General features: G+C 36.2%; 1 protein-coding gene across 2 annotated transcripts in view; it reads left to right on the forward strand.

Moving 5' to 3' along the window:
* DIAPH2 (diaphanous related formin 2) overlaps positions 1–27,183 on the forward strand; it is a 969,789-nt gene that overhangs the window by 98,146 nt on the left and 844,460 nt on the right. Inside the window, exons 4-5 of one of the 2 annotated variants that reach the window (XM_065914818.1) lie at positions 257–361; positions 6,681–6,701. In XM_065914818.1, coding sequence (XP_065770890.1) covers positions 257–361; positions 6,681–6,701 — 126 coding nt within the window. The remainder of the gene's footprint in view (positions 1–256; positions 362–6,680; positions 6,702–27,183) is intronic. The other variant, XM_065914819.1, reaches the window with a different exon arrangement.

Below are 27,183 nucleotides of genomic sequence, written 5' to 3' on the forward strand. Positions count from 1 at the left end.
TCCTCCTCCGCCATCTTGGCTCCTCGAACCAATGTTGTGTTAATTTGTGCTGTACAGCACAGTGATTCAGTCATACATATATATTCTTTATCATATCCTTTTCTCTTATATTTTATTTTAGGATATTGAATATAGTTCCTTGTGATATACAGTAGAACTTTGTTCCTTAATATTTATTAAGCACCTTTGAAACTCATAAGCAGAATTTTGCTAATACAATAAATATTATTTTTTTAATAAATATTCTTTTTAACAGGAGGACATGAACCTTAATGAAGAGCGAAAAGCTCCTTTACGAAACAAAGATTTTACCACCAAGCGTGAGATGGTCATCCAGTATATTTCTGCTACTGCCAAATCTGTAAGTAGTGAGACTCTTCCAGCATCCATATAATGAGCTTAGCATTATCTGCTTAAAAGAAGCAAACTTCAGATCTCCAAGTTTTTGCCTCAGTGTACTTATATAGACTTCATAAAAGAAGTATATATAGGTACTTTAATACATTTTATATATATTTCAAAACTGTTCTTAAAGAGAGATTTCCATTCTTATAAACAAAACAGACTAATAATAGTTGGCTCTAAGTTAATCCGGTTAAATTTTTGAGCTGAGGTTTTGTGCACTTACTAACAAATAGCAGCAATTTGTACTTATTCCACTTAATATACACTTTGTTATAGGAACACTTCAGATTTTGAGGAAGGACAAACATAGCCTAGTCACAAGATTTAACTAAGTTTACATTAAAGTTATATGTCTGGTATTTGCTTACTTGAAATTTATAGCAATTTTTTTAATAAGCAGTTTGTTTTTATTTTTTGTGATGCTACTTATGTAAACTACCTCATAATTGTTATTGTACAGCTTAATATAGCATAAAGGAAGGTATTTAATAGGAACTTTAATGAAATCTGTATGAGTCTCAAAAGAATTAAAATTAGGATTCATTGAAAAGGCTTGTCTGCAGCAGGAAAAACTTCATGTTTTAGTGGAATATATTGCTTTGTTTATTTCCTAAAGTGCTTCCAAAAAGAGTCTAAAGTTTGATTTATTTTTGTAAGAAAAAAAATATTTTTTGAAATAGTGGACTGTATCTTTTACATTTCTGTAAAGAAGAAGCTTTTCACAGAGTTTATAAAATCTCTATGTATGTGTATATATATAACATACATATGTTGTATGTATATATATATATACACACAAAAACACACAGTGATTTTATGTTTGTGTGACGTGTTTATTATACACATACATTTACATTTAAGGCATACATATTTTAAATTTAAAAAGTTGATTAGTGAATAGTTCTTCATTGGCAAAATATATTCTAAAATTATTTGGCTATCCTATTAATGCTGTTTCAGTACACAATTACTGATGCATTTTGTCTGAATTCTACAATTGTATTGATTCCATATTGTACTTTAAGTAAGCTAAATCTGAATGCTGAACTATTTAAACATAATGCATTGCAGCTCTGCCAGAGCAGAACAACAGCATGTTTTTTAATTTGCTTCTGGTATCCAAGGGCAGAAATGTGTTTCAAGTGATAAGTGAAATTTGCCTTGAGCGTCATTTTCAATAGAATTAGGTGAGGCATAGGGTTTTACTTTGAAATTCTGATGAATCTCTTCTCATTTTTGCACTCAAGTTATTGTTCACAGTAAAATGCTTTAGGAAATGCAGGGTGTACATTCAGTGTTATTTTTCAAATACCTAAAGGCAAATACACTAGTTAATCTATATAGTTATATCTGGGTGCAAAGTACAGATAATTATGTATGAATAATTATGTGCTGATTTTAATGGCAAGATTTTGTTAGTGTCTTTGGCTCATTTGTTGTTGCTTTTGTTTGCGTAAGTGGAGCTGAATATAATGAAGATTGTGTGAAGCTCTTACTTCTTAACCTTTTGATTTTGACTCAGTCTCTATGTAGAACTTCTTTTCATTTATCTTCATATTGTTTCCTCTTTAACTGACCAAAAAAAAAGCACACTGATTTATATACTCATTTTTCAGATTAAAATGCTAAACTTGGGGGTAAACGTTGGCTGAGCTCTCTTGAATTGATTTATTTGAAAAATGGAAATTGAAATTTTCTCAAAAGACATGAAAACTCTATACTAAAGGCATTAGTCTCCAAATCGATACAAATAACTATTTAGTATATGATCTTTATTTGTTTCCTTTAGCACACGTAGGGTCACTTGACATATAGAACTTTCATTAGCGCTCTAAGGTTATATGTTTTATTAGCTTGTATTTTTCATGGACTAAATATGATGAAAGAAAGCCTATTGATAAGCATGTTTTCAAGCTTTCTCACTTTGGAGAGACAGTCATTACTACTGTGTTCTGTGGTGAAAACAAATAAAATTACATATGTTATTTCCTTTTGAAGGTGAGAGGGATACCATTTAATGACAAACCATCCTCTCATCTTTTGTGATCTCTTCGTGATCATGACAATAAAATTTGCATGAATTATAATGTACCCTATGACCATTTATCTACATGTAACTAAGGTTTCCGTCCTGCTGGCTTTTATTAGGCTTTAAGTATACTTTGCATGTCATACTCTTTTATGCTTATTTTTTCTTTATATTGACACACTGATTAAAAATGCTTCTACATTTAAAGTAGATATGTTATAACCACTGCTTTATGAAAATGTTTTGCAAATAGCCAAAACTTTTATCTTGAAGTAAAAGCAAATTTAAGGACTAGAGTCCCTGGTAGAAAAATGTTTTATCATAAGTCATGTGTAAAGCATGTGAAAATTATAGTTAAATTTAAACATAAATTGTACATTTCCCCCTTTAACACCTGCTTAGGCATTTTACATGGAATTGAAAAACAAAATAAGTACTCAATATCAATAAGTGATATCCGTCATTCTCCTGTGTTTGTGGGAAGGACAGTAAAGCAAGATGAAACTAATACATGGGTTTGGACACAAAGCCTGTTTCTAAGGCAAAGGAGAGTCTTTTGTTGTGTAACTGATCATGCCAAAATTAGCCTGGGATAAGAGAATATAAAGGAAATTAAAAGGTAATTATGAAAACTATTGCTTAGGTTTTTCCTCTTCAAATTCCATAATAAAAAATGTTGTGTGAATGCAAAGGAAAAAGTACCTTGAGTAACTCTGTCAGTGATGAAAGGACTTAATAAGGGAGTGGAAAAGAGTCTCTTCGCTGCTGGAACTGGACTCTTGCTTACTGTAACAAGTGTGGTTATGGTCTTGATCTTGTTGTTGTTTAGTTGCTAAGTCATTTCTGACTCTTTGCAACTCCATGGACTGTAGCCCCGCAGGCTCCTCTGTCCCTGGTATTTCCCATGCCAAGAATACTGGAGTGGTTTGCCATTTCCTTCTCCAGGGGATCTTCCCAACCCACGGATCAAACCCAGGTCTCCTGCATTACAAGCAGATTCTTTACCATCTAAGCTACCAGGGAGACCCGGGTACATGTAGATAATTTGGCCACAGATAATCTGGAAGAGTCTTTCTTTTCACAGCACCAACATAAGTTTTCAGAAGTGGAAAACCAAGCTTTGTTAATATTGCAGCATGCGCTCACTGGGCTGTTCAGTGTGACAGCTGCCGGCCTCCCCGCCCTCCTCACTACTGCCCAACTCACTACCGAACATCAGTGACTTCATGTCACCCAGCCTGTTCCTGTTCTCTTCACCTTCACCCTGGCATCACCCCAAACCCATGCCGGTTCAAAGCTTTGTACTTCTGCCCCCAAACAATCGCCGAGCACCTGCACTCTCAGCGTCCCTGCCTTTGCCCTGCATGGTTCCCATGGTCTTCCTCCTCGTCAGATTCCCGTCCCCAAAACCTACATTCCTCAAGGCAGCAATGTGACACTTTCATGTTTGCACCCCAACATGCCTGCCACATTGCCAGCAGCTGTCGTGGTATATTGCACACAGTGTCAGTGAATTTTAAATAAAATGAAAACCGCAAGTTAAAAAAAAAAAATTGCAACATTGTCATACCAATTCATAATCCTGAGAGGCACAAGACATCAGTGATTTAGAGGGAATCATACATGTTACATTTTAACAGTATATATAGATGTTTATGTGGATATTCCCTGGTAGTTCAGATAGTAAACAATCTGCCTGCCAAGCAGAAGATGCAGGTTCGATCCCTGGGTTAGGAAAATCCCCTGGAGAAGGAAATCACGCCAGTATTCTTGTCTTGAGAATCCCATGTATAAAGGAACCTGGTGGGCTACAGTCCATGGAGTCAAAAAGTCGGACATGACTGAGCGACTGAGCACGTGTGCAAAGACGTTTATGAGGAAAAAATTAGTCACTGAAATCCGAACATTAGTTTGCCAGATGTCAGTGTCCTTACGACCATATTAAGAAACTAATTTATTTCTAACTTAAATCACAGTCTTTGAGGTTTAGATTTAAAAATATGTAAAGTTACATTTTTTGAAGATACATTGAAAGGTGGCATTGATTAAAAAAACTCTCAGTAGCAAATAATTTAAAATAGTGATACCAAATACATCGCTAAATATTTTCAGATTGGCCCATATCATAAGCAGGCTTCCCTGGCAGCTCAGATGGTAAAGAATCCATCTGCAATGCGGGAGACCTGAGTTCTTTCCCTGGGTTGGGAAGATCCCCTGGAGGAGAGCATGGCAACCCACTCCAGTATTCTTGCTTAGAGAATCCCCATGGACAAAGGAACCTGGCGGGCTACAGTCCATGGGGTTGCAAAGAGTCGGACACAACTGAGTGACTAAGCACACACACACATATCATAAGCAGTTAAGAGTTGTAGTATATCTTTTTGTTTGTGTGTGTATACATGCATTGGCTTCCCAGGTGGCACTAGTGGCAAAGAACCTGCCTGCCAATGCAGGAGACATAAGAGACATGGGTTTGATGCCTGGGTCAGGAAGATCTCCTAGAGAAAGGCATGGCAACCCACTCCAGTATTCTTGCCTGAAGAATCCCGTGGACAGAGGAACCTGGCAGGCAACAGTCCATAGGGTCACACAGAGTCAGACAAAACTGAAGTGACTTAGCACACACACATATTAAGTATTAATGGTTTTGCCTTTGCCACTATCAGGTATTTTCTTTCTCAAGTCTTTGCCAGACATCACCTAGATAAGGTGAAACAGTTGAACCCAAACATGACCAGACCAGTTTCTTTTAGCTTTTCTTGGCTCATCTAATCTGTTTGCTGTATATGCTTTAACTAAATGCAATCATTATGCAATCAGAATAGTATAGACCTGCTTAAATTGTTAAGACAGGCTTGCAATTCTTCTTCTTCTTCTTTTTTTTTTTAATTTCATGTCTGTGGTAAATAAACACGGGACAAATAAGACCTCTTTTTTTTTTTTTTTTTTTTTTTTTTTTAAGACCTCTGTCTTTTTGGTGGGAAGAAATAATTTAGGTCAATAGCCTATCTTTCAATTCAGAAGACTGCTAACGGCACCACAGAGGCTTCTATTCAACTAAATAGTCACTGTCTGTAGATAATCTGTCGAATGAATATTTAAGAAAGCTGCTTTTCTATTTGGAGATTCATGTATTCCTCTGAAATAATTAATCAGGAAACTATCATTTCTTTTTGTATCTTGTAGTATCCTGTTAAACTTAGGATTCTTATTGGGATTTTAGTTATATTTGATTTTTATTTTTAAAGTACTAGCTAATAATTAGAACATGTATTGATAATATGTGCTATCAGATTAATAGTTTTAGATTATGGATGAACTCTTTTTTTGAACATTGCTTGATATTCAAGTGTAGGAATCTGATAACAATGATTTATATTTGTATTCTGGCATAAAATTATACTTTAGGACTATGATTTTAGTTCTTGCCTTCTTAAACACAAATTCTTAGGAATTCTCTTATTTCTTCACCATAAGAAAAACTCAATGGAAGTTGTAATTTTTGAACTATTTCCTCTTTCTGAATAAGTATATTTAAATACAAACTGCTTCTTTGTCTTCACATTATATAGAAAACTGTGTTGTTATAATAGAAATGCTAGTATGACCTAGAAAACTAGAATCATAAGCAATCTATCTTCTTTTTAATTTTCAAGTATAATATAAAACAACATTTTAAACCTTAAATTCATAACAATATAAAATTTCCAGTTTTCAACCTAAAGTTTATTTATTAACTTAAGCACATGACTTTAAGTGTAACATTTATATTCTAAAATACCTAATTTCAAGCCTAATAGTAAAGGAAAGAAAAAAGGACAAGAAAAAAAAAGGAAAGAACAAAAGCAATATTAGAATAAAATTCAATTTTCTCATGATAACTTTTTGAGAGGTTGTGGGCTGATAAAATATCTGATGCCTGATTGCACTTAATCTTGCATTACTTGATATTTATACTACAACTAGTTGAGAAGCCCATTACAGAAAAGTTAAAAAAAAAATCCTCAAATGGTAATAATTTTATTTGGGAATCTTTATTCTGCCGACTTTATACATTTTTGGAATATGGTAGAAATTAATACTGATGTATTAACCTCTAGACCTAAAATATTAAAAGTACACATAGAGGTAGCTATTTACTAATTTACTAAACACTTCTGTGAAAAGCTTCTGATTATTAATACTGTTGCTGTTTGTTTTTTTTTTTTTTACACCATAACTACTCTCCGTTGACCTCTGCATGCAGATAGTTGGAAGTAAAGTTACGGTGAGTACCAAAGATGCGTTTTACCCTTAGATGTGAATTTGTGCTTTTGGAGATTGACTGATTTTTGCTTCTAGTATTTTATGTGTTCGGTTCTTCTTTTGGTGTGTGTTTTACCAAAGTAGTAAGATGAATGTTAAGATCACATGATTAGAATTTAACTTTGTAAGTATTTTTCCTGTGGCTTTGGGAAATACTTTAGAACTACACTATGATTGTATATTTTGTCTTAGAAAGTTTTACTTCTTTTTAAATTTTTTTTTGGAACTGTGCCTGTGTCAGTCCTTATGATTCTGAGGTGTGTTTTACCTCAGTTTTTCAGGATCGCAGGGAGAGACTCCTAAAAGTTTCGTTTATGCTAACAGGAATTCTTACTGAAGCATCTCACTTTGACTTTAGTATCTTTGAGCATGTGGTGTAATGAAAGCAACCTTTGATGTTCAGTCAGGAGGCCTGGGTGCTTATTTTTGCTGGGTGCTGCTCATCAACTTTGTGACTTTGGGCAAGTCATACAATTTCTCTGAGGTTCAGTTATTAAGTAGATAAATTGAAGTGATTGGCTTGCATTATCTTTTAAGGTTTTTTCAGTTGCTGTCATCTAAACAGGGGTCTGCAACCTCCAGGCCGCAAACCAGTACTTCCAGTCAGATCAGCGATGGCATTAGATTAGAAATAAAGTACACAATGACTGCAATGTGGTTGAATATTCCTGAACTCATCCTCACCTACCCCAGTCTGTGGAAAAATAGTCTTCCATGAAACTGGTCCCTGGTGCCAAAAATGTTGGGGACTGCTGATCTAAATGTTATATACATGAGACACTGCATTGCAGTGCCACAATTACATAATACACTATTACATCAGTACACCAAAAGTGGCCTGTATTTTAATTAAGAGCTATTTGTAATTACCTTGCCTTCATGATTAAGCAGTCTGTATTTAGAAAACAGGCCAGGAAAAATATTATCTTTTTTTTTTTTTAATTTCTAGTGGAGTATAGTGGATTTACAATGTTGTGTTAGTTTCAGAGGTACAGAAAAGTAAATCAGTTATTAATATACATATATCCACTGTTTTTTAGATTCTTTTCTCATACAGACCATTACAGAGTATTGAGTAGAGTTTCCTATGCTATACAGCAGGTTCTTATAAGCTATCTATTTTGTATATACTAGTGTGGATATGGGCTTCCTGAGGTGGCGCAGTGATAAAGAATCCACCTGCCAATGCAGGAGATGCAGGAGATGTGGGTTCGATCCCTGAGTTGTGAAGATCCCCTGAAGGAAGGCATGGCAACCCACTCCAGTATTCTTGCCTGGAGAGTCTCATGGACAGAGGAGTCTGGTGGACTGCAGTCCATGGGGTCGCAAAGAGTCAGACACAACTGAGCATGTACACTGCCATCATAGTGTATGTATGTCAGTCCCAATTTACCAGTTTATCCACACACACCACCCCCGCCCCCTGCCCCAGGAAACATTATCTGTAACATCACCAGGTATCTAGAATAGTGAATATATTTACATTTGTTTTGCTTTTAAAAATTGAAGTCCTCTGTCTTTTTGGATTTGTCAGGCGAGTGTATGCTCCTCGGTTCTGTCTGGTCACAACAAAGATTTGGAGTGATGGACATAAAGCCCTTGGTGTGTAACAGTTCTTGGGTCTTGGACAGACCCTGTTATAGCTCTCAGGTCATGAACAGACCGTGCTATAGCTCTTAGACAAGTCAGTGTTACAGTTCCATGTTACAGCTCCATTTTATTTAGGAAATAGCAGGGAAATCCATCGAGAGAGAGAGAGAGAGAGAGAGACACCCTCGGGCTCCTCTTTCTATATGTTTTTTTCTCCCTCTGGGCCTGCCCTATGTAAATTAGGCTAGCCAGGAGTGTTGTTTGTTCTACCTGAGGTCCTCACTTGGGTCCTCGAACCTTCCTTTGTTCTATTTTCACGGGCTTTTTCCTTTCTTATCTTTTAGCCACCGCCATTCTGGACTCCTGTTTCCTATTCTAACTACCTAACAGATTCATGTGACATTGGGGGAAAAATGCCATCCATCTTTTGGGATGATTTCCAAAATCAGAAAATATTTCTTTAGTGCTTATTGTGTACCAAGAACTGTGCTGGGTGCACTAATGACTGGAAAATAAGAATAAAACCTTATCATTGCAATAATATAGTTGAAATAATCAAACCTTAAGTTGTGCCTGCTAATTGTGCCATAGCAATATTATGTATTAGACAGGAGACATAAGTTGGGTTAGAGTAATTAGAGAAAAATCCATGCAAATTTCTAGACTTTCAGGATATGGTGGCTGGGATTTGACGGGGGAGGGGAAATAATGGAAAAGCTCTCAGATTGTGGAAGTAATATTCAATACAAAAGCTTGGAAAGAGAACCAAATTGTATTTGGGAGGGGGTACGGCAGGTGGGCAAGAAGGAAGGAATGAGAAATGAGGTTGATTTTGTAAAGAACAAAAATGTATATTGGAAAGATTAAAAAATCAAGTTAAAAGAAGATCTTAAAGTTCAGGTAGAAGATTAGAAATCAGTTGGAACAAGCAAGTGACATGAGGAAAGCAGAGTTTAATAAAAATAAATTTGATAGTAGTAGATAGGCTGGATCAGGCTAATGGTTCTCAACGTTGAAAGTATCAAAATGCAAATTTTGTCCCTCATGGGGTCTGGGATAAGGCCAATAATTCTACATTTTTATCAAGCACCACAGGACATCCTGATTAGTTAGAATAAAGAACTCACTTTGAGAAATACTGGATTGGGATAGAGGTTTGTTTAGGGGGCCACCTAGGAGACATGTGAGAGTCAGTGAGGCCCTGCGTTAAACTGGAGGCTTGGGTGTAGAAGGATGGGGTTAAATAACAGAGTTTGGGGCAATAAATGAATCTAGAGCTTATTTTAATGTGGGTCAGAACTAGCCTATATTTCTGGTTGTGACAACATAAACAGTCCAATGACCTGTGCCAGGAGCCACTGTAAGATTACTAGTTTCTCCATAATCAGTTATCAAGTTCTGTTGATTATTTTTCCTAAATAACTCTCAGTTCTCTCCCCTAATTTCAGACCCATCATCTAACACTCCTGTGATTGTTGTAGCCTCCTCAGTACTCTCCTAGTCTTTGCTCTCACACTCACCCATGAATGCTCTTTGTGGTTACCAGAAATGCTGCTGCTACCCCCTCAAACTTTCAGATGGCTCCCTATTCTCTTTGTGATCTTTTCTAATTTCACCTCCAGCTGCACTGTTACTTTCATCTATCCCCTGTCTGTATGGGAACACTCAGCAATTCATTAACATCCTATTTTTTTTTTTAATTTTTTAAAGTTTATTTGTTTTTTAATTGAAGGATAATTGCTTTACAAAACTTTGTTGTTTTCTGTCAAACCTTAACATGAATCAGCCAGAGGTATACATATGTCCCCTCCCTCTTGAAACTCCCTCCAGTCTCCCTCCCCATTCCACCCCCTAGTTTGATACACAGCCCCTGTTTGAGTTCCCTGAGACATACAGCAAATTCCCATTGACTATTTTACATATTAAGTTTCCATGTTACTCTATCTGTACATCTCACCCTCTCCTCCCTCTCCTCCCTTCTCCCCATGTCCATAAGTCTGTTCTCTGTCTGTTTCTCCATTGTTGCTCTGCAAATAAATTCTTCAGTACCATCTTTCTAGATTCCCTATATATGTGTTAGTATACGATATTTGTCTTTCTCTTTCTGACTTACTTCACTCTGTATAATAGGCTCTCGGTTCATCCACCTCATTAGAACTGACTCAAATATGTTCCTTTTTATGGCTGAGTAATATTCCATTGTTTATATATACAACAACTTCTTTATCCATTCCTCTGTTGATGGACATCTAGGTTGCTTCCATGTTCTAGCTATTGCAAATAGTGCTGCAATGAACATTGGGGTATATGTGTCTTTTCCAATTTTGGTTTCTTCAGGGTATATGCCTAGGAGTGAAATTGGTGGGTCATATGGTGGTTTTATTCCTAGTTTTTTAAGGAATCTCCATACCATCTTCCATAATGGCTGTATCAATTTACATTCCCACCAACAGTGCAAGAGCATTCCTTTTTCTCCACACCCTCTCCAGCATTTACCATTTGTAGACTTTTTGATGATGGCCATTCTGAATGGTGGGAGGTGATATCTCGTTGTAGTTTTGATTTGCATTTCTCTAATAATAAGCAGTGTTGAGCATCTTTTCATGTGTTTGTTAGCAATCTGTATGTCTTCTTTGGAGAAATGTCTGTTTAGGTCTTTTTCACCCTTTTTGATTGGATTGTTTGTTTTTCTGGTTTTGAGTTGAATGAGCTAATTATATATTTTGGAAACTAATCCTTTGTCAGTTGTTTCATTTGCTATTATTTTCTCTCATTCTGAGAATTGTCTTTTCACCTTGTTTACAGTTTCCTTTGCTGTACAAAAGCTTTTAGGTTTAATCAGGTCCCACTTGTTTACTTTTGTTTTGATTTCCATTACTCTAGGACTTGGGTCATAGAGGATCTTGCTTTGATTTGTCTAGCATTCTATCTATGTTTTCCTCTAAGGGTTTTATAGTTTCTTGTCTTACATTTAGGTATTTATCCATTCTGAGTTTATCTTTGTGTATGGTGCTAGGAAGCATTCTACTTTCATTGTTTTACATGTAGCTGTCCAGTTTTCCCAGCACCACTTATTGAAGAGGCTGTCTTTGCCCCATTGTATATCTTTTCCTCCTTTGTCAAAAATAAGGTACCTGTAGGTGCATGGGTTTATTTCTGGGCTTTCTATCTTCTTCCATTGGTCTACATTTCTGTTTTTGTGCCAGTACCATACTGTCTTGATGACTGTACCTTTGTAGTATAATCTGAAGTCAGGAAGCGTCATTCTTCTTTCTCAAGACTGCTTTGGCTATTCAGGGTCTTTTGTGCTTCCATGTAAATTGTGAAATTTTTTGTTCTAGTTCTGTGGAAAATGCCATTGGTTATTTGATAGGGATCGTGTTGAATCTGTAGATTGCATTTGGAAATATAGTCATTTTCACAATATTGATTCTTCCTACCCAGGAACATGGACTGTCTCTCCATCTGTTTATGTCATCCTTGGTTTCTTTCATGAGTGTCTTATAATTTTCTGTATAGTGTTGTCTTCTTAGGTAGGTTTATTCCTAGATATTTTATTCTTTTTTTATTTTAATTTTTTTAAATTATTTTATTTTATTTTATTCTTTTTGTTGCAGTGGTGAATGGAATTGATTCCTTAATTTCTTTTTCTGATTTTTCACTGTTAGTATATAGGAATGCACCAGTGATTTCTGTGTATTGATTTTGTATCCTGTGACTTTGCTAAATTCCCTGATTAGCTCTAGTAATTTTCTGATAGTATCTTCAGGGTTTTCTATGCATAGTATCATGTCATCTGCAAACAGTGGGAGCTTTACTTCTTATTTTACAATCTAGATTCCATTTATTTCTTTTTCTTCTCTGATTGCTGTATCTATGACTTCCAAAACTATGTTGAATAATAGTGGTGAGAATGGACACCTTTGTCTTGTTCCTGATCTTAGGGGGAGTGCTGGTGGTTTTTCACCATTGAGAATATTGTGTCCTATGGGCTTATCTTATATGGTCTTTACTATGTTGAGTTAGGTTCCTTCTATGCATGTTTTTTGAAGAGTTTTAATCAAAAGTGGGTGCTGAATTTTCTCAGAGGCTTTTCCTGCATCTTTTGTGATGATCATATGGTTTTTATTTTTCAATTTGTTTATATGGTGTATCACATTGATTGTTTTGTATATATTGAAGAATCCTTGCATCCCTGGAATAACCCCAATTTGATCATAATGTTAGAGCTTTTTAATGTGTTATTGAATTCTGTTTGCTAGAATTTTGTTGAGGATTTTTGCATTTATGTTCATCAGTAATAATGGCCTTTAGTTTTCTTTTTCTGTGTTGTCTTTGTCTGGTTTTGGTATCGGGGTGATGGTGGCCTCATAGAATGAGTTTGCAAGTGTTCCTTCCTCTGCAATTTTTTTGAAAGAATTTTAAAAGGATAGGCATTAGCTCTTTTCTAAATGTTTTCTAGAATTCCCCTATGAAGCCATCTTGCCCTGGGCTTTTGTTTTTTGGGAGATTTTTGAGCACAGTTTTGATTTCAGTGCTTGTAATTGAGTTGTTCATACTTTCTATTTCTTCCTGGTTCAGTCTTGGAAGAATGATCTTTACTAACATTCTGTTCATTTCTTCCAGGTTATCCATTTTAATGCCATATAGTTGTTCATAATAATCTCTTGTAATCTGTTGTATTTCTGCGTTGTCTGTTGTAACCTCTTCTGTTTGATTTTCTAATTTTATTGATTTGATTCTTCTCTCTTTTTTTCTTAATAAGTGTGGCTAAAGGTTTGTCAGTTTTATCTTCTCAAAGAACCAGCTTTTATTAATCTTTACTATTGTTTCTTTTTTTTTTTTTCATTCATCATTTATTTCTGCTCTTATCTTTATGATTTCTTCCCTTCTACTAATTTTGGGTTTTTTTTTGTTCTTCTTTTTCCAGTTGTTTTAGGTGGAAAGTTAGGTTGTCTATCCGATTTTTTGTTTGTTTATTTCTTGAGGTAGGATTGTATTGCTATAAACTTCACTCTTAGAATTGCTTTTGCTGTATCCCATAGATTTTGAGTTGTGTTTTCATTGTCACTTATTTTCTTGGAACTTTTTGATTTCCCTTTTGATTTCTTTAGTAACCTATTCGTTATTTAGAAACATATTGTTTAATTTCCACGTGTTTGTGTTTTTTACAGTTTTTTTTCCTTGTAATTGATATTTAGTCTCATAGCATTGTGGTCAGAAAAGATGCGTGATATGATTTCAATTTTTAAAATTTACTGAGGTTTGATTTGTGACTCAGGATGTGGTCTGTCTTAGAGAATGTTCCATGTACACTTGAGAAGAAAGTGTATTCTTCTTCTTTTGGATGAAATGTTCTGAAGATATCAATGAGATCCGTCTCATCTAATATATCATTTAAGACTTGTGTTTCCTTATTAATTTTCTGTTTTGATGATCTGTCCATTGGTGTAAATGGGGTGTTAAAGTCTCCTACCATTATTGTGTTACTGTCAATTTCTCCTTTTCTGTCTATTTGTGTTTGTCTATGTATTGAGGTGCTCCTATGTTGAGTGTATAGATATTTACAATTGTTATGTCTTCCTATTGGATTGATACCTTGATCATTAGTAGTGTCCTTCCTTATCTCTTGTAATCTTCTTCATTTTAAGGTCTATTTTATCTGACATAAGGATTGCTACTCCAGCTTTCTTTTGCTTTCCATTTGCATGGAATATATTTTTTCCATCCTCTCACTTTCAGTCTATATGTGTCTTTAGGTCTGAAATAGATTTCTTGTAGACAGCATATATACAGGTTTTGTTTTTGTATCCATTCTGCCAGTCTTTGTCTTTTGGTTGGAGCATTTAATCCATTTACATTTAAAGTAATTATTGATATGTGTGTTCCTATTGCCATTTTCTTAATTGTTTCAGTTCAGTTCAGTTGCTCAGTTGTGTCTGACTCTTTGTGACCCCATGGACTGCAGCATGCCAGGCCTCCCTGTTCATCACCAACCCCTGGAGCCTACTCAAACTCATTTCCATCATGTTGGTGATGCCATCCAACCATCTCATCCTCTGTCGTCCTCTTCTTCTCCTGTCTTCAATCTTTCCCAGCATCAGGGTCTTTTCCAATGAGTCAGTTCTTCACATCAGTTGGCCAAAGTATTGGAGTTTCAGCTTTAGCATCAGTCCTAACAATGGATATTGAGGATTGATTTCCTTTAGGATGGACTAGTTGAGTCTCCTTGCAGTCCAAGGGACTCTGAAGAGTCTTCTCCAACACCACAGTTCAAAAACACCAGTTCATCAGCGCTCAACTTTCTTTATAGTCCAACTCTCACATCCATACATGACTACTGGAAAAACCATAGCTTTGACTAGATGGACCTTTGTTGACATAGTATTGTCTCTGCTTTTTAATATACTGTCTAGGTTGGTCGTAGCTTTTCTTCCAAGGAGCAAGCATCTTTTAATTTCATGGCTGCAGTTGCCATCTTCAGTGATTTTAGAGCCCCCCAAAATAAAGTCCCTCACTGTTTCCATTGTTTCCCCATCTATTTGCCATGAAGTGATGGGACTGGATGCCATGATCTTTGTTTTGTGAATATAGAGTTTTTAGCCAACTTTTTATTCTCCTCTTTCACATTCATCAAGAGGCTGTTTAGTTCTTTGCTTTCTACCATAAGGGTGGTGTAATATGAGTATCTGAGGTTATTGATATTTCTCCTGGCAATCTCTTTCTTCTCTTTTCTCTTGTAGATCTTTTTCTTCTCTTGTATTTCCTGACTATATAAGTTCCTTTAATGTTTGTGGTAAAGCTGGTTTGGTGGTACTGAATTCTCTTAACTTTTGCTTGTCTAAAAAGCTTTTGAGTTCCCCACAATTTTAAATGAAATCCTTGGCAGTATAGTAATCTTAGTTGTAGATTTTTCCCTTTCAGTACTCTAAATATATCTTGTCATTTCCTTCTGGCCTGCAGAGTTTCTGCTGAAAGATCAGCTGTTAAACGTATGGGGTTTCCCTTGTATGTTACTTGTTGCTTTTTCCTTGCTGCTTTTAATATTCTTTCTTTGTGTTTAATCTTTGTTAGTTTGATTAGTATGTGTCTTGACATGTTTCTCCTTGGGTTTATCCTGTATAGGACTCTTTGTGCCTCTTGGACTTGATTGACTATTTCCCTTTCCATGTTGGGGAAATTTTCAACTATAATCTTTTCAAAAATTTTCTCATGCCCTTTCTTTTTCTCTTCTTCTTCTGGGAACCCCATAATTCAAATATTGGTAGGTTTAATATTGTCCTAGAGGTCTCTGAGACTATTTCAGTTCTTTTCATTGTTTTTACTTTATTCTGCTCTTCAGAAGGTATTTCCACCATTTTATCTTCCAGTTCACTGATCCATTTTTCTGCTTCAGATATTCTGCTATTGATTCCTTCTAGAGTATTTTTATTTTCAGTAATTGTGTTGTTTGTCTCTGTGAGTTCATTCTTTAATTCTTTAATTAATTCATTCTTTAATTCTTCTACATCTTTGTTAATTGATTCTTGCATTTTCTCCATTCTATTTTCAAGGTTTTTGATCATCTTCGCAATTATTATTCTGAAATCGTTTTCAGGTAGTTTGCCTATTTCCTCCTTATTTATTTGGACTTGTGTGTTTCTAGTTTGTTCCTTCATCTGTGCAGTGTTTCTCTACCTTTTCTTTTTTTTTTTTTTTTAAACTTACTGTGTTTGAGGTTTCCTTTTCCCAGGCTTCAAGGTTGAATTCTTTCTTCCTTTTGGTTTCTTCCCTCATAAGGTTGGTCCAGTGGTTTGTGTAAGCTTCCGGTAGGGTGAGGTTTGTGGTGATTTTTTTTTTACCTCTGGTGGGCAGGGCTGAGTGAGGTGGTAATCCTGTCTGCTGACTCTTGGGTTTGTATTTTTGTCTTGTTGTTTGGATGAGGTGTCCTGCACAGGGTGCTACTGGCAGTTGTGTGATGCCGGGTCTTATATACAGGTGGTTGCCTTTGTGGGTGTTCTTGCTATTTGATGCTCCCTAGGGTTAGGAGTTCTTTGGTAGTCTAGGGTCTTGGAGTCAGTGCTCCCACTCCAAAGGCTCAGGGCTTTATCTCTAGTCTGGAATGGAGATTCCATAGGTGGTGTGTTATGGAATTAAATGGGATTAAAACAAATACACAACAACAAGAAACCAAAGATGAATTCCAGACAAATGGCAGCTACAGAATCAGGCAAATAATGATTAAAATAATGGAATATACACATATACATAGATACCCATAAGCAAAATCAAAACAGTCCAACAAAAATAAAGTACAGTGGATTGACCCGGAGAACAAAGGAAACCAAAAATGATATCTACCAGTTAAGAACAAAACTAAAGCACAAATGGAGAACAAAACTAAGGCAAGGTACCACCTGGGGAATATTGCAATGAAAACAAAACTAACAAATATGTTGAGGAAAAGAAAGAATAGAAATGCAGAGTTAAATAGAGGTAGATAGAGAAGACATATTTATTAAAGGTTATCTGCATGGGGGAAAGAACAGTAGGAAAAGCAAACAGAGGAATAAATGTAGAAAGAATAATAGGTTTAAAATATTTAAAATTAAAATTAAAAAAAATATAAATAAATAAAAAAGAAGAAGAAAAAAAGGAAAACTCCACAGAACTGCAAAAAGCCAATGTGGAGGCAGACCTTTATAACAGCAATGAAAAATGTGATTGAAAAAAGAAAGCTCAAAAGATCATAGTGCTAATAAAATTGACAACTACAACAGAGGGAAAAGAAGGTAAAAAACAAAAAACAAAAAACAAAAGAAGCAAGTCAAAATATAAGAATAGTAAATATTTTTCTTGAGTCACTGTTGTCAGCGACTTTTCCCTCTCTGGGAGTCACGGTCCCCCTTTCCTCCCTAGGATGCCCTCCAACACTGAGCTGGTCTGTGGATCGTCTGTGTGGGCAGCTCACATTCTCATCTGGTTCCACTCCTGTGTGTTCTTGCCTCCAATGTCCATGACTATCATAACTAGTGCGTTTTTTGTTTTTTTTTTGTTTTGTTTTGTTTTTTTGTGGGCGCTCTCAGTATCCTTTTATATATTCCAAAGATACAGAGTCTGCCTAGTTGATCCTGTGGATTTAGTCTGCAGCTTATACAGCTGGTGGGAAGATTTTGGCTCTTCTTCCTTAGCCAGACTGCCCCTGGGTTTCAGTTGTGGTTTTATTTCCACCTGTGCATGTAGGTCGTCCACTGGGGTTTGCTCTTGAGACTGTTCTGGAGGACTTGCGTCTGCCCCAGTGAGGGGTGGGTGTGGAGGTGGTGCAGCTGCTTGGGTTGCAGGGGTTTTGGCAGCACCAGGTACTCAGAGGAGTACAGCCAACCTCGCCCATCAAGTTCAGCCTTGTTGGAAGAGAGAGGCTATGGTGATGGCTCCACCCCCTACTTGTGACTCATGGTTTCCATGGCTGCCTGGCTTCCTTCCACAGGCATTTTCTACTGCAGTCTCCTCCCTTACATCCCCTTGGTCCCTCTCCCAGCAGTCAACTGCAGCCCTTGCCCTGGGATTGCTCTGCAATCCCTATATTCCAGCTTCCAGCTGCTGCACCTTCTAGGGGACCTGTGTCCCTGTCTGGGGTACGTAAGGCTGTGGCAAGGACTGTCTGATTCTCATTCCATTTAGGCTGCCAGAGATCAGCTGCCTCACTCTCAGCCTTAAATGTTTCTCTTCTGACTCAAGACAGTGCCCCGTTGTGGAGATTGGACCCCTGTTTCAATTCTCCCATCCACCAAGGGTAGGTCCAGTCCTACTAACACTTCTGTTTTTCCCCCTAGTTCCTTCATCCTGCTGAGTTTTGCGTGGTTTTCTATATTCTTTTCCAGTGGTCAGGTACTCTTGTCTGCTCTCAGCTGGTGTTCTGCAAGCACTTCTGTGTCTGAAGGTGTGTTCCTGATGTATGCATGGAGAGCGACGTACTCCACGTCCACCAGCTCCTCTGTCATCTTGTTCCTCCCCCAACATCCTATTCTTTAATTCCTCTAAATCAAGCACATTCTGTTGCTTTGAGCCCAAATGCCTTTTTCTTGAGTGTGCCAAGCAGGCTCCTACATATCCATCAAGATTAAGCTTCCTGTCAGTCTTTAGAGGAGAAGGCGTCTTAGATAGCTCCTTCCTTTCCATAGCCCCATGTATATAGCTCTATTATATAATATAAATATTATAATATTTAGCACTTTTTATTAAAGATGTAAATTTTACACCTTCTGCAGTGAACATAGCTTGTGCCCCCAAAATGCTATGTCTAATGGGGAAGATAGACAGGAAAACAGATTAAAGATAGGGCCTAAAATATGGAATATAGGAAAGGGTGCAAAATGGCTGCTTATGTCAGTGAACAGTTTTGTCCAAGGGTGTTTTAAAAGACACCATAATGAGACAGGTGTTATGATGGATCTGCAGTAGAAATGATTTTTTAGCCATTGTTTTATCTGTGAGCTGCTACTTATATTGGAGTAGGCAAATCCTGCATTACAGGGAACAAACTCTAAGCATTGGTTTCTAGAAGAATTGATGAGGGTATTAATTCTAGAGTGTAGGTGGTCAGGTTCCTTCAGGAGGAAGATGTTTTGTTGTTTGTTGAGACTAGAGAGAGGAGTGAAAAAATATTTAAAAATCACTAGGTGTAAATCAGGTTCAAAAGGGTTTATTTTTCACAGTCTCATTAACCTAAAACAGGGCTTCCCCAGTGGCTCAGCTGGTAAAGAACCTGCCTGCCAGTGCAGGAGATGCTGGTTCAATCCCTGGGTCAGGAAGATCCCCTGGAGGAGGGCATGACAACCCACTCCAGTATTTTTGCCTGGAGAATCCCATGGACAGAGGAGCCTGGTGGGCTACAGTCCATGGGGTCACAAAATGTCAGACACAACTGAGTAGGCACGCACACATGCTAGAAGTGTTTGAGAGAGAAAAAAATCCTAGAATAGCCACTTTGTTTTTGTTGCCTAAAGACCATATATGTTGGTCAAAAAATGACTGTGTAGAAGCCAGACTATAATTGTAAAGTTGGAATATATAATGAACCAGGTCTTCATCACCCTTTCTTCCTTTTATCTCTGGTTTTGATTGGAGGCACAATTGGAGGCATTTGAGGTCTTTCTGATCTTAGACATAGCTTCACTATTCTTTTTTAGAAATTTTCTGTCAGGCTGTTACCTGAACATAACCACCCACTCAACCTCAAGCAATCTTGCTTCTGACTTGGCTCATTGGATCCGTTTTTTTTTCTTTTCCTTGCTTTTCTTTGAATGTTTTCTTTCCTTTGTCAACATTCTCTCCATCCTGAGCTGTTCCATGAAGTCTATCCTGTTGACCTCCCATCTCCATTTCCCCACTCCCAGATTTCCTCCTAGTAATTTATCTGAACTTAGATAGCACTTCATTTTTAACCCTCTTCTGGAATCACCTTCTACTCTATTTTATAGTTTCTGTAACATTGTATGTTCTTTAAGGGCCTCTTTTATACTACTACTATATTACTTTAGATAATAATAGTGTATGTCCTTGAATTAATGCTCACTATTACAGAGTGGGTCTTTTAATGTCCATGGTATAGACCCTATGAAGGGATTCAAATTTTAGTAAAGGTCATGGATTCAGAGGCAAATAGACCTGAGCTCAGATTCCAGCTCTGCTACATACTAACTATGTGGCCTTAAATAATTTATTTACTGTCTCTGCACCTTAGTTTCCCCATCGATAAAATGAGGATAGTAATACTCAATTCAGGATGGTTTTGAAGTTTATTGTTTATATTTAATATATTTAACATACTAAGAATCTTGCAAATAGGTCTAAATTAGATTTTTTGGTTAAATGTATTAAATTCTATGAAATGCTTGGTATGACAGACATAAAGCATGACAATTACATGGTAAAATAAAATAAGACTTGGAGCTGCCTTTTTTTGGGGGGGGGGCAAGTTTTCATGCTATTTAATAGAATGATTTATTCTGGGTCAAGAATGATGGGAAGGATTCAACTGGATGGAAGAAAGAGAATGTTTTGCCTGTTTATTGAAAGCTATGTGTTATGTGGTATATATTATTGCTGCGCTTTGAAAAAATTTAAAAATTCATGTGTGGTCTCAATAATATTGACAAAGTTATTTTAAAGATTTATTAAAATAGTTGAAGATTTGTTACAGATATTATCTGTGAAAAGATAGAATATTTTCCTGTCAATATCTTAAAATAGCAAAAGAGAATAGGATAAAATAGGATAGAGATGGAAAGAACTGAGTGAGTTTTTCAATGGCTTCTAGTTGTAAGTGTTGCAAACTTTTTGAAACAAAATAAATTGTTTTTATAATTTAGTAATGCATTGCCTGAAACAGATTTAGGAATCAGCTAGAACAGCTGATTTCACTGCAGGCCAGGAATAATTTATCCATGGGTGGAAAAAGAACCATTCTTCTGTGGGGGAAAAAAAAGGATCAGAATTGACATGATTATGTATGGTAATTGGAAAATGGAATTATAATGACCAGACCTAACAGTGTTAAATATAAAGTAACTTAAAGCAGAAATAGTTGAAAGTCTTGGGCAAGCAGTGGGGTATCTTTTGGGATAGTGTTTGTTTTAGCATCAAGACCTGAATTTAAATCCCTGATTCAGCACTCGTTCCACTGAAGAGTTTCTTAATGTTTCTAGCCACAGATTCTTTGTTTTCTTGGCAGAAGTTACTGCCCACCTATTATGGACCAGGCACTATTCTAAGTGCTCAGATGATGAACCATACAGATTAATTCCTCACGGAGCTTATATTTCTACTTGGGGAGACAGACAATAAGACACATATCAAATATAATGGCAGGCAGTGTTAAGTGCTATGAAGGTGAAAAAGCAATGCGAGCAAGCCAAGTGTGATCAGGGATGTACTATTTTAGATAGGTGAGTTCTTTGAGCAAATGACAGCTGAACAGAGACATGAATGAAATTGGGAAGAGCCAGTGCACATATCTAAGGAAGAGCTTTACAGGCAAGACAGAGAGCATCAAGTGCCCCAGCTCTACAGCAGGAGTGTGCCTTGAACATTTGAAGAAAAACAGAGGCCACTGTTTACGGGGGTATTTCGTTAAGGTGACTGAAAACATGGGTTAAGCATATCAGGGGATTGTAAATGTGGAAAGGTAGGTTAAGGCCATTTTAGGAGGGACGTGCCAAGGAGTTGGTACTTTAATAGTCAGTGAGGAATCCTGGAAAGTTTTGAGCAATGGAATGACAAAATTCAAGCTTCATTTGGGGAAGATTAATGGTACAGGAGAAATTGGAGAGGTTAGAGCCTGGGGCAGGGAGATCAAGAAGAAGTTGTTGCTGTAGTTTAAGTAATAAGACCCTGAACTGGAGAGTGGTTGGTTAAAGCTAAATGGAGGTGATGAGAGAGAGATTGTGGAAGTAGAATATATCCACCTCAGCATATGATGAAAAAGGGCAGAGGAGATGTGTGAATCAATAGTAACGAAAATTACAAGCATGAATGACTGATCAGACCTTGGTCTCCTGCATCGCAGGCAGATTCTTTACTGTTTTGAGTTACAGGGAGCCCCTGAAGTGGTGGTGATTTGAGCCTTTATGGAGATATTAAGGGGCTTAGAGGTAAAGAATCTGCCTGCTGATGCAGTAGATGCAGGAGATGTGGGTTTGATCCCTGGGTCAGGAAGATCCCCTGGAGAAGGGCATGACAACCCACTCCAGTATTCTTGCCTGGAGGATCCCATGGACAGTGGAGCCTTGTGGGCTGTAGTCTATAGGGTCACAAAGAGTCAGATACGACTGAGCACACATGTGTGCACTCCCGGAGACATCAGGAGCAAGACAAGGTCAGGATGAGTTCAGTTTAGACATGTTAATCAAGGAGAAATTAGTAAAATCACAGAAATAAAAATAAAGTTATCACCATGCAAAACCATTTCTTTGGCACCTGTAGCACTGAGTAGAATTTTATAATTAGGTTTTCTGTTTCAAACTCCTGCTTTATTTAAAATATGCTCTGCACATTGCTGTTGAACTAGATAACCCATTTTACGTAATTAGAATGTCATATTTGTACTTTTTGCAATGTTTTTTAAATAATCTGATTCAAAAGGAAAGCCCCATCATAGATGAAGGGTAGTTCTTCATGTATGTTTCTTTGCCCTAATTGGGGCATGGCAATCCTAGGCACTGATTGAGTGAATATTGCAGGACCCTTTTCTCAAAATAGAGCCAAATGAGTTTGTTTCCCTAGGCTGCTGAAAGAGTTCATACTGAAAGAAAGTTTCAGTTAAAAGCATAATCTTTTAGCCAAGCTCAAGCTAATAAATTAAAAATGCTATTGATGTGTTTCTTACTATAAGCTAGTAATTATACTAGCTGTAATAGTAATTATACTAGCTGTAAAATACCACTAAGCATGGCAGTATGTGTTTGTGGGCTGTTAAGCTGCTACTGCATTATAAAATTGAAGTTTTATTGGTTTACTGCTCAGATAGTATCATTATGATTACTTCATGTAACGTTACACTTGTGTCACACCAATTATTTGAATATATCCTGTGAAAAAAGATCAAATCTTACTTTGCTGTTTTAAAAAAAAAAATTTGTATTGCCCAGAAGGGGGAGACAAAACATTGATTATTGGAGTTTGAAGTACCTGCTTCCTGATAAAACGTGGCTTCTTCGTACCCCAATTTGATTGTTTTTGTTCCTTTCTCTTCTTATAGGTTTAAAAATTGTAGGATCGTTGCTACTATAAAATATTTAGTTTTATGATGGTGACAGTTTTGTTAAAAATCTAAATTCAATCAAAATAAAAATAACCTGTGCAATTATTTTGAACTAGTATATATAAAGTAGAAATTCACTTGGTAATCAGGTGAAAATAAGACCTAAGACTGTTTAAGGATAGTACTTTTTATAAATGATCTTTTAAAAATAGCACAAGCACTATTAAAGTTCCATTTCTGTTCTTTTCTAATTTCACATTCATTAAATGCCAAGGAGTAGCTTTCTTTCTGTTTCCTTATGTTTTGATACTGCAAGCTGGCTTGTGTATTATACTTGTTTTGTATAGGAATATCTGTATATGTTTTGAAAGGTTTTATTATTTAAACCTCCATTCATTTTTAGAACAATTTCTTATCAGCCCCTTTGCTTCCAGTGCATTGTCATAAATTGCATTACTTCATCATGCCAGATTAAATTCATTGTTTAAAGCATGCTAAGATAATGTCAATTATAAAATATTAGTAAGTCATCTTACCTTGGGCATTTGGAAACAAACACTGAAAAGACAGTATGAATATTGACTTTCGTTTAGACATATATTTTGTAAATTGGTTGTATTAATATTTATGAGTATGAGGTCATTATGTTTTATAGTGTATCCTGATATTGGAAACAGAAAGATATTCTTTTCATGTGCAATTCTACATTGCAGGTTTATTTTCTGTGAATTCTGCTTGTGATCATGTTAAAACTCTTGACTGAGATTATTTCTCTGTGTATATTATCAGGTTAAAAGAATACATTTAAAATCTGATGCTTGGAATAAGACATTTAAAACTAGTTAGTTATATTTTATTTTATTTTTACTTTTCAATTATGGGAAAAATTTTGATCAGCCATAGAGCATGAGATAATTATATGAGAAGTGTTTTTTTAATGTTTGTTTTGGTTGGTAAATGGCGTGGTCTCTATACCACATGTCTTTTAAAAGCTTTGTGTAAAATTTGCTGTTACCATTAAAAAAACAAGTGGCATAACATAGGGATATTCTTCATGAGACAGTACTTTCATGATCCAGGTAGCGTTGTCAACAGGGGGAAAATTAGACACAGTAAGACTATGATCGATATTAAAGGATTACCTTAACTTACTATATATTAAATTTTGGCCTTTTTCTCACATGTTCAATTCAGTTTTTCATTTTAGTTAATCAAATGTCTTGTTCATGCTTCTCTGTTAGGAAAGGACTGTTTGGTTGAATTAGCTCCTTTGAATGGGGTAAGGGCAGAATAATATCATCTTAAAAATGCCACCTTTATGAATCTACCAGCACTAGATTCATAAAGTGCTTTAGAGTTTTTAAAGCCCTTTCACACATTTTCTCATTTGAGCTACATTCTGTATGTATTTCTGTAGTTTTGTGCATCATTTTTTTTCAGGAAGACATTGCCTCCATCCCCAGATTCCAGGGGTCTAGCCATTTTCTGTGGATTTTTTTCTGAGTAGTATATACTGGTCAAAATATTGATATTTTGTTGGTGGTCAACAGATGTTCATAACATGAACTAGTAGCCAGTCTTGTGCTTGTATGAAATACTTTTTGAGCCTAATGCTTTGTGGGCCTGAATTGCTAAATAATGGTCATGTAACATTTAAGGTAACATTTAAGTAACATTTAAGGTAATTTTCTTTTTTTTTTTTACTGTGGTCACCGTATTTCAGATGCTGGATTATTGCATTCATTGCATGTACTCTTATAGTTGCAACCACAATTACCTATCAAAACAATATTGAAAACAAAAATGAATTCTAAGAGCATCAATCAAAGATACAAAAAGCTTTCTGAATTCATTTTTTATGCTGATCTGTTTGTAAATTTTTACTAACCTGTCATGATTCCTTTCTTCAATGAACTTGTGATCTAAAGAGAAAATAATTGCTCATGCAACATAATTCTTGCATTTTGAGTATAGTAACTACTTTGTATAGTTTAAGTGGATCATTTATTTGTATTGATAATGATGCTTTTTTGGCAGAGTGATTTGCTTTCTGGAAAGCAGATTTACAAAATGTGATTGGCACCTGAATACTAGTTAGCTATAGTGTGTGTATGCATCTGTGTATCACTCTCTCTCTCTCTTCTCTCAAAGTTAAATGAAATTACATAGGTTCCCTCTGGTTTGGAAAGTTGAGAAGTTATGAGAACTGAGACTTTACCTCAGAATTATTTCAGATTTTCTGATTGTGTGGAATGTTTTTGCTTAGAATGAGATAAAAGTGAAAGTGAAAGTCACTCAGTCATGTCCAACTCTTTGCGACCCCATGGACTATGTAGTTCATGGAATTCTCCAGGACAAAATACTGCGGTGGTTACTCTTTCCCTTCTCCAGGGGATCTTCCCAACCAGATAAGGTCTATATTATGGACTGAATTGTGGTTCGTAAAAGTCATTATGTTGAAGCCCTAACTCCTAGTACCTGAGAATGACTATTTGGAGATAGGGCCTTTAAAGAGGTTATTAAATTAAAATGAGGCTTTTAGGGTATGCCCTAAGCCAGTCTAAGTGGTATCCTTTTAAGAGGAAATTTGGATTAAGAAACACCAGAGAAGTGCACAGAGGAAACACCATGAGGACACAGAAAGAAGATGGCCACCTGTAAGACAATGAGAGAGGCCTGAGAGGAAACCAATCCTGCTGACACCTTGTTCTTGGAATTCTAGCTGGCAGAATGTGAGGAAATACATTGTAGTTGATTAAGCCATCTACTCCGTAGTTTTGCTTTTCTCTTCTTTTTTCTTGTTATGACAGCCCAAGCAAATTAATAATCTATAGAAGATTCATTCTGTTGGATTCACATGTAATAATATCTAACCTTTAAGTGCTAGGAATTATGCTAAGCATGTTCCATGTAAAAACTAGTTTAAAACATTATAATCATCAACCCCATTTTATAGATGAGAAAGGTGAGGCTTAGGAAAACAAGTACATTATCTGGGGTTGCACAGCGACTAAGTAGGAGAACTGGGACTTGAACCCAGTCAGATTGAGTCCAGAGCTTGGCCTCTTAACAAAAACCTGAGTAAGAATTTGGTGGATTCTAGGCATTTATGGATAATGATCATCACAGTAGCTGCTTACTTTCTCTAACATTATTATTATTTTTAAAATTTATTTTCTTGAAGTGTAGTTGATTTACAATGTTGTGTTAATTTCTGCTGTGCAGCAAAGTGATTCAGTTATACATATGTATAATCTTTTTCATATTCTTTTCCATTATGGTTTATCACAGAATATTATATATAGTTCCCTTTGCTATATAGTAGAACCTTATTCTTTATCCATTCTATATATAATAGTTTGCATTTGTTAATCCCAAATTCCCATTCCATCCCTCCTCCCCCACTCCTGCCCTTGGCAACCACAAGTCTGTTCTCTATGTCTGTGAGTCTGTTTCTGTTTCATAGACATGTTCATTTATGTTATGTTTTCGATTCTACATATAAGTGATATCACATGATATTTGTCTTTCTTTGACTTACTTCACTCAGCATGATAATCTCTTGGTCCATTACAAATGGTATTATTTTGTTCTTTTTTATAGTTAATATTCCATTGTGTCTGTGTAGCACACCTTCTTTATCCATTCATCTGTTGATGGACATTTAGGTTGTTTCCATGTCTTGGCTGTTGTAAATAGTGTTGCTTTGAACATTGGGGTGCAAATATTTTTTAGAATTAGAATTTACATTTTTCCAGGTATATGCCCAGGAGTGGGATTACTGTATCATATGACAACTGTATTTTTAGTTTTGGGGGGAACTGTTTTCCATAGTAGCTGCACCAATTTAATTTCCACCAAGTGTACAAGGGTTCCCTTTTTTCCACACTCTCTCCAGCATTTATTATTTCTGACATTATTTTTTAGTCCTTCATAGATTGCTAATAGGAGATTATCTTCTACCAGCTGGAGAATGCTTCTAGTCATACCAACAACATAGAGAGAACCCTGCCTTTGGGAGAGTTACTCTATCACAGAGACTTAAATGCCTCTTTGTAAATGTTGCTCTATGGGCCAAAAACGACTGAGCAGACAGGGTCTTTGTGCTTTCAAA

Source organism: Muntiacus reevesi, chromosome X, assembly GCF_963930625.1.
Source record: "Muntiacus reevesi chromosome X, mMunRee1.1, whole genome shotgun sequence".
Classification (NCBI taxonomy): Eukaryota; Metazoa; Chordata; class Mammalia; order Artiodactyla; family Cervidae; genus Muntiacus; species Muntiacus reevesi.